General features: G+C 45.7%; 1 protein-coding gene across 3 annotated transcripts in view; it reads left to right on the forward strand.

The window, feature by feature from the left end:
- The window catches only part of DHRS3 (dehydrogenase/reductase 3), a 113,533-nt gene extending 105,797 nt beyond the window's left edge, over nt 1–7,736 (forward strand). For all 3 annotated transcript variants that reach the window (XM_031962833.1, XM_031962834.1, XM_031962832.1), the window contains 2 exons: nt 429–554; nt 7,354–7,736. In XM_031962833.1, the coding sequence (XP_031818693.1) occupies nt 429–554; nt 7,354–7,438 (211 nt within the window). In that variant the 3' untranslated portion in view covers nt 7,439–7,736. The remainder of the gene's footprint in view (nt 1–428; nt 555–7,353) is intronic.
- The last annotated feature ends 578 nt before the right edge of the window (nt 7,737–8,314 follow it).

Here is an 8,314-nt window from a genome sequence, read left to right on the forward strand (position 1 = left end):
ATGCCGTTTCCTCCCTTAGATTGTAAGCTCCTTGAGAGCAGGGACCTTAGGCTTTCTTTGTATCCCTAGCATTTAGCATATGCTTGGCACACAGTAGGCACTTAATAAATGCTTGATAATGATAATGATGCTCTTGTGTTCTAGACTGCAAGATCCCAAGCAGCTCTTAGGCTGCCCTACACAACCTCTCTCTCCTAGGTGACTTCCTTGGGAAGGGCCAGTGGGCCCTTCTCTCCTGGTTTTGCTGCACAGTTGTGCCTCGTTTTCCCAAACTGTGATAATGTTCATTTTGGGTGCTGAGGCTCCCCAGAGAGAGCCCATCCCTTCCTCCTCCTGTGGCCAAGGTCCTGTTCATGCAAGCTCTGAGTGCAGGGGCTCCCTGGGCGAGAGATCCAGCGTGATACAGTGTTCTGTGTTTGGAATTGCAGGTTTCCCAATCTCTTTCCCCCACTGAAGCCAGAAACAGTGGCCCGGAGGACAGTGGAAGCCGTTCAGCTCAACCAGGCCCTCCTCCTGCTCCCCTGGACGATGCACATACTGGTCATCTTGAAAAGGTACAGGGTGTGCTTGGGGTGCTTGGGGTGGGGAGAGGGATCGTTGCCCTGTGCAGCCCATTATCAGTCAGTGCAAGGAAAAGGAGCATCAGCAGTGATACACGCTGTCGCTCAGAGCAGGCAGAGACCTGTGTTAGACTCTGGAGGGGTTCCTGCCCTCAGGGAAGTCATCTTGGCATCCCTAGCACATAGTAGACACTTAATGTTAAAACTAATTGAATTTAGTGGGGAAAGACACGTGCTAGTGATGCAAAACATGGTGATATGTAGCATGTATATAGTATTTTCATGTTCTTACAACTCTAGGAAGTAGGTACTATTAATATCCCCATTTCACAAATGAGAAAACTGAGGCACACAGAGGTTAAGTGATTTACCCAGGATTATAAAAGTTAGATAGATAGTCTGAAGCGAGATTTTTTTCCCCCTGAGGCAATTGGGGTTAAATGACTTGCCCAGGGTCACATAGCCAGGAAGTGTTAAGTGTCCTAGGCCGAATTTGAACTCAGGTCTTCCTGACTCAAGAGCTAGCTCTCTATTTACTGCACTCCCTAACACATGAGAAAAAAAATCTTCATGCTTTATATTATAAGTAGCATATAGCCTCTGGCCCAGCATGGCCTCTGGGCTCACTCAGACCAAGTCTAATAGAAAGGCCTGTTGCTAAAAGGGCAGTTTCTCTTTTTCAAATCATCATGTTCTCACCTGGAGATTACTCTAAGAATCTCCCAATTCAGTGTAGATACAGCTGTTGTCTGGTTTACCCTGACTCCCTGTCAGGATCCCTGACTCCTGTACAAGCACTCCAGGTAACAAGTGCCCACGGGCGGTGATTGCCATAACGTGCAGAAGATATGGAGGACTCGGGGAGCACAGAAACTGGAAACACAGCGTTCTCGGTAACATAGAAGCTCCGCTTAGAGGGAACTCAAGAAACAGAAACTGGAAACAAAGCGTTCTTGATAATACAGAAACTGGAAACAAAGCGTTCTCGGTAACATAGAAGCTCCACTTAGAGGGAACTCAGGAAACAGAGAAACTGGAAATAAAGCATCTTGGTAACATAGACACTGGAAACAAAGCGTTCTCCATAATACAGAAACTGGAAACAAAGCGTTCTCGGTAACATAGAAGCTCCGCTTAGAAGGAACTCAGGAAACATAGACACTGGAAACAAAGCGTTTTTGATAACCCAGAAACTGGAAACAAAGTGTTCTCAGTAATATAGAAGCTACTCTTAGAAAGAACTCAGGAAACACAGAAACGGAAACAAAGCGTTCTTGATAACACAGAAACTGGAAATAAAGTGTTCTCGGTAACATAGAAGCTGCTCTTAGAAGGAACTCAGGAAACGGAGAAACTGGAAATAAAACGTTCTCGATAACACAGAAACTGGAAATAAAGTGTTCTTAGTAATATAGAAGCTCCTCTTAGAAGGAACGCAAACAGAGAAACTGGAAACAAAGAGTTCTCGGCAATGCAGAAGCTCCGCTTAGAGGAGGCTTAGGAAACACTGAAACTGGAAACACTGTGTCCTTGTAATGCAGAAGCTCTGCTTAGAAGGCTGGTGTTCCTTGGGACTGCTTCAACAAGCACTCTCCTCTTTGCATTGGACCTACAGCACTACCCTCACCAATGGAAACAGTGGACAGAGTGAAACATGACAACAGAGTTAATAGGGTGTCCTGGCTGAAAGCTGGACCTGCGCTGGACATAGGACTTTTTGGTTGCTCCAGGCACTTCTTTAAGACCTAAGTTACAGAGAAGGTGCATCTTGTCTTGATAGAGGGAGTTTGCTCATCCAGAACTTCCCTTGATGCAATCTCTACTCCTGTCCCTGTCCCTTTCCCTAAGAGCCGAGATTGGAGAAGTCCAGAGGCCCTGCTTGCCCATGTCATGGTCCCTTTCACTGATCCTCTGGTCTGGAGGCCACAGATCTGACCCTCTTTCTTCTCTAAGCAGGACGCAACTCAGGAAGTCTCTGTGCCCTTTCCATCTTCACTCTGCAGAACGAGGCTTTACCTGCCGGACTAAGCCTGGAGAAAGTTCTTCTCTGTTTGCATAGCCATCATCGGATTATATTCCACAGAAGCACTTGGAAATCGTCCCTTGTTTCCACAGGAAGTTGAGCGTTGCCCATGAAGCCCTTCTCTGGCCTAGGAAGCAAGCTGTCCCGTGTGCGTCTGAAGCACTCCCTCAGTGCCTCAGCTGCTGACGTCTCTGGGATGGGGCAGGCTCACCATCAGTTCTCCTGTGTCTGCCCTGTGTTCATTAGACCATGGGCAGGCAGCCCTTTTCAAGGGGACGAGACTGATCAGGCAGCCCCACCATCCTCCAAGAAGATAGGACCTCTTCAAAGAAAAAGGCAGAACATGATGAGAAATGCCATTCTCCATGATCCAGGAAAAGGGGCCCGGGAGGGAGGGAGGGAGGCCTGCTCTGCAGTGTCCCAGTCAGGATTTGTCAGCTGTCTGCTTCTGTGCTCTTAAGCTAAAATCTGGAGGCATCTCCCTCACCACAGAACATCACATGATAGCTCTGGAGCAGGCACTACTCTCAACCCTGGGTGGGGGTACAGAGACAAAATGCAACCGTCTTTGCCTTCTTGGAGTACTAGATAGGTCATTTCAATTTGCGTTCTCTCCAACACGGTTTCCATAGTTGTCATTCCATGTGACATCTGTCCACATCCTACAAAAAGCTTGTCACAGGGTCCATCCGATAAGATGGTGGCCTTCTTTCTCCTCTAGCACTTTACATCTCCCTCTCACTGCTCTTCTTGTACAAAATAACAAGAGCATAGCCAAAGGTCTGGCACGTGTGTCCCCACATATGCTGTTGGGAAGGAGAAGGAAGGGTAATCCTGATCAGGGATTCACCTTGAAGTTTCATAAGACTTAGGATCGAGTCCCAACTCCTCCCAACTCTGAGGACGTCCTTGGAATTGACTTTGCACCATATTCCCTGAGGTCATTTGGCTATCACACAACTGGCCCTTTCAGCACAAGCTGATTTCTGATGGCACTTCCTGATTTCTGGCTCTGGCCAGCTTTTTCTGAGTCTCAGATTGGAGGCTAGGAAAGGACGCTGGGGACCCAGGAGATACAAGTGCACCAGGGAGTAGGTTACCACACACAATCCCTTGACAATCCAGCTTTGCCTGTTTCACTAAACCTATTTGACCTAGAAAGTGCTTTCAGGGAAGGGAAGGACACACTTCAGGGAACTCAGAAGGCCAGGTCAGCTCTATCCAGTGCCCCTATTTTCCTGTGCCATTAATTCTCAGAAAAAAAATCTACTCCCCATCGTTGCCATGGACACGGGCTAGAAGCCAGAAAAAAAGGCAGCCGAGTGAGCCTTCATAGGAAACCCTGAGCTGAAAGACCGGGGTTTTTTGGGACAGAAGAGGAGACCTTCTTGTGGAGAGCAGAGACCAAATTTGTGCCTTTGCTACCCTGGAGATCTCCCCATGAACCTCAGTGTCTCCTCCACACATTGTTGGTATAGGGAATGGCTCTAAGCGTGGAAAAGTTTGAGAGTCTTAGCTAGGAGGCATCAGATAGGATTGGAACCATCTTCCTGATTTGAAGGCCAGCTCTCTATCCAGCATACCAACACTGTCTTTTCCACTAGACTCTTCTCTGGGTCCCAATTTCCTCCTCTGTAAAATGAGGAGGTTGGACAAGATGGCCCTAAGGTCCCTTCCAGGTCTTGATCTGTGACTCCTTTCAGGAATTCCTTGGCAGAGCCATCATGCAGTGTCTGGCCTCCCCATTCTGTCCATGTGCCGTTATGTCCGGCCTCACTTCCCTTCCTGGACCGTAAGCTCCATAAGAACAGGAGCCATGTCTCTACAAAGGGAGGGAGAGGGAGAAAGACTAACCCAGGATGGGAAACTCGCTACCACTAAAGATCAAGGCCTTCTTTTCACATTCAAAGTCTGACTAGTCTGGGGCTTCTTACTCAAGACCCCTTTTTACCTGAGAGATTTATAGGTGTACAAATCAAACATTTCCTGATAATCATAATTTTGCAACTCCCATATTCAGTTATGAGACCCTAATGGAGTTGTGATCCACCATTTAAGAAGAGGTCTCGAAGGCCAAGAGGCTCAACAGTCAGAGGCAAGAATTGAATGTAGACCAGCTTTCTCTCTGTTACCCCATGTTTCCTTTCTGCACTGTACATGATAGATGCTCAACCCACTGTCATGGGTAGCTTGGTAGCACAGTGGATAGAGCACAAGGCCTGAAGACCTGAATTCATATCTACCCCCAGACACTTCCTAGCTGTGTGACTCTGAGCAAATCACTTTAACCTGTTTACCTTAGTTTCCTCAACCCTAAAATGAGCTGGAGAAAAAAATGACAAACCCCTCCAGTATCTCTATCAAGAAAACCCCCAATGGGGTCACAATGGAGTCAGTCATGCCTGACTGAACAACAACAACAAATCGTTGTTAAATTGAATCAATACCACATGTTGCAATGCTTTCCAAGTATTGCATGATCACAGAATTGGATGGATCTCAGGAGCTGCCTTCTCCACACCAGAGAATCAAAGTATTTCAGGGCAGGAAGGATCCATCGATTCCAATCCCAGTCCGGGAGAGAATGCCCATTCCAGCCAGTGGACAGTTGTCATCAAGCCTTTGCTTGAAGGGGAAGCCACTCCATCCAGGGGCGACTCACTCTCCTGGTACAACCCTCATGATTAGGAAGTTTTTTTCTGGTGTCTGGCTAAAATTGATTTCTTTGTAATTTCCAATCATGGCTCTCAGTGCTACCTTTTGGGGCCAAACTGTATGAGTCTAAATTTTCTTACATGTGGCAGTGTCTAAGACATTTGAAAAGAAGCAAAGACAAGTCTCCTCTTCTCCAGGCTCAACATCCTCAGTTCCTTCAATCCCTCATCTTTTGGCTTACTCAGTACCCTTCTCTTGTTGTGGCCCTTCACTGGAAGTGTACAGGTCCCAGAAATGAGACTTAATACAGCCTAGGATAGAACGAGCTTTCTTACACATCAGACAAATGAGGTTCAGAAGGGAGGGAGATCTAAGATTGGCCAGAGAAAGGTTGGACTAGTCAGGTTCCAAATTCACCATGAAACCATAAAACTTGGGACTCAGGGCCACATCTCCACAGGAGGTGCTTTAAGGGGATTTTGCCTTCATTTTCCAAGGTCACACAACTTGCTCTTTCAATAGCAGTCCTATTCTGGGCTGGCAGCTCCCCCATTAACTTGGAAGCTTTCTTGAGGATGGTGTTTTCTTCTTTGTACCATGGACAGTGCCCAACTTGGGGTCCCACCCGGGAAGAAGCGCACCACTAATGTGTTGAACTATCACCAAGTATCTCACAAGGGCATTCAAAGCACAGATTCCACAACTCTTTCCCCACCCACCTGGGTTGGGCAACTAGGTGAAGTGGTAGATAGAGTCCTCTAGACCTAAGTTCATATTCTGGGCCTGGCCCTTTATCAGCTAAGCAAGTCTCTTATCCTCCCTCTGCCTCCATTCCTCATCATTGCCATGTAAAATCTGGATGATAATAGTATTTACCTCCCAGGATTGTTGGGAGGATAAATATATTTATAAATGCTGACTTTTGTCTTCATCATATCAGGTTAGAGAAAGGATTCAAAAGGCTTCACCTTTGTGTTTCTATAGATTAGTTTAGAAGTGATTACTAATGAGTACTTCACAGGTACTTCCCAACCATCCATTTCACATTAATTATTACATTGAACACAATCATGGAAGAATAACCAAGCTAATGTTTTTAAAGCTGAGGTAAAAAAAAAAAAAAAAAAAAATCCCCAGTGCCATGCAGATCTCAACCTATCCAGGACTTCTCTGCCTATAGAAATGAAATGTCCTTAAAGAGTTATATGAACACCCCTTAATGATAGGTCAGAAAAGAACAAAGATGACTGAGTAGGAGATTCAGAGACCAAGTCCAGCCCTCCTGTTAAAACAAGATTGTTTTAACATTGGATGCACACTCTCCTGAGGCTAATAGGTTGCTCCCAAAATATCAGCTTCATCTTTAAAATGCGAAGTTTTTGAAAGAAAGTATTTATCACTACAAACTAAAAAACACAGCTTTTAAACAAACAAAGTCGGGGAGGGGGGGAATGGGATGGCACATGAATTGGGGCCAATATTTAGATCAACATAGGAAAGGAGGAGAGAAGGGGACAAGCATTACTAAATTCTTATTTATAAGGCACTGTGTTAGCACTTTATAAACATGATCAAAATATTGATGTTAGTACAGTTGGATAGTACAGGGACTGGTTGGAGGGCCAGACCCAAAGAGTAATCATTGATGGTTGGATATCACCTTGGGAGCACAGTTTCTATGGAGTGTGCCAGACATCTATGCTTGACCCTGTTTTTTTTAATTTTTTTTTTTTTTATCAATGATTTGGATAAAGACGTGTATATGTGTATGTGTGTGTGTGTGTGTGTGTGTGTGTGTGTGTTTATCATGTTTGGAAATGTCACCAAGCTGTGAGAGAGAAAAAACCACCTAAGGCTAGATTAAGAACTCTAAAGGTCTTGAATACTGGCCCGAATTGATTAACATAAGACTGAGCAGCAGCAAATGTGAAGTCTTACAATTGGGTTCAAGAAATCAATGTCACAAGTACAAGATAGGGATGGATGGGTTATAATGAGATAGCAGCTTATATGGAAAGAGGTCCTGGGTTGGGGAAGGAAAGAGTGGGGAACTTGAAGCTAAGAGAAGGTATCATGTAAGTGTCTTAAGCTCATGGTCTCCTTTCCCCCTTGCAGCATACTCCCACAAGCAGCACTTGAAGAAATCCACAAGTTTTCTGGCAGCTACACCTGCATGAACACTTTCAAAGGTCGGACATAAAGCCAGAAACACGGAGACATCCTCCAGGCCAAGAGAAGCTAGCAGGGCCTCCCAAGGCCTGTCCTTTAGCACCGCCCTCCTGCTTCAGGGTGCCCATGGGCGCTGCTCCTGTCCCAGGAAGGGAGGGAACATGACTGCTGAGCCAGCACCATGACCTTTTGCACAAGACTGATGGACAGGACCTTTACCCCACCAGGAGGCAAAAAGCGAAAAACAAAAAACAGCAGCCTTGACGTTTTTGTATATTTCTAATTCCTTAGAGTTTTATCATTAAATCTGCTTATATAGTCGAATCATTCCTCAAAAGTGTCTAGAGATTCTGTTCTTCAGGCTCTGTTCCCTGTTGGCCCCTGACAACATAAAGGGAATAGAAAATAAAAAGAAATGGGTTTTGAGAGCTTTTTTTCCCCCCTTGGAATCCCTACTAGCAGACTCTGGACACACAAGCAGCAAATCCAATGCAGGCTCCCACTGATCTCCCTACTCAGTGTCCCCTATGGATTGGGGGTGGGGGTAGGGAAAGGATTTGGAATAGATATTGCTGAACTGGAACCTTGGAGAGCTGCTTTCCTGAGCTTTCTATTCCTTTCTTAGGAAATAATCAAATGTGCCCTCGATCTTCAGAAAGGAGACCTTTCAAGGGCATACTCTCCGGGTGGTTTTCCCTCTAGTAGCAATGACAAGCACAATCTATTTTCTCATCTTGTCCTCTCCTGCCCTTTGCCATGAGGCACCAGTCAGACCCCCAGTGAATGTAGTAGCTTATATTCTATGGAAAGAGAACATATATGTTTACATACATGCATGTACTTTCCTTTCCTTCCCCTTCCCTTCCTTTCCCACACTTGACAATTCACATGTTCCTTCTCCCTTCAA

The sequence above is a fragment of the Sarcophilus harrisii genome, chromosome 3 (genome assembly GCF_902635505.1).
Source record: "Sarcophilus harrisii chromosome 3, mSarHar1.11, whole genome shotgun sequence".
In the NCBI taxonomy this organism is placed as follows: Eukaryota; Metazoa; Chordata; class Mammalia; order Dasyuromorphia; family Dasyuridae; genus Sarcophilus; species Sarcophilus harrisii.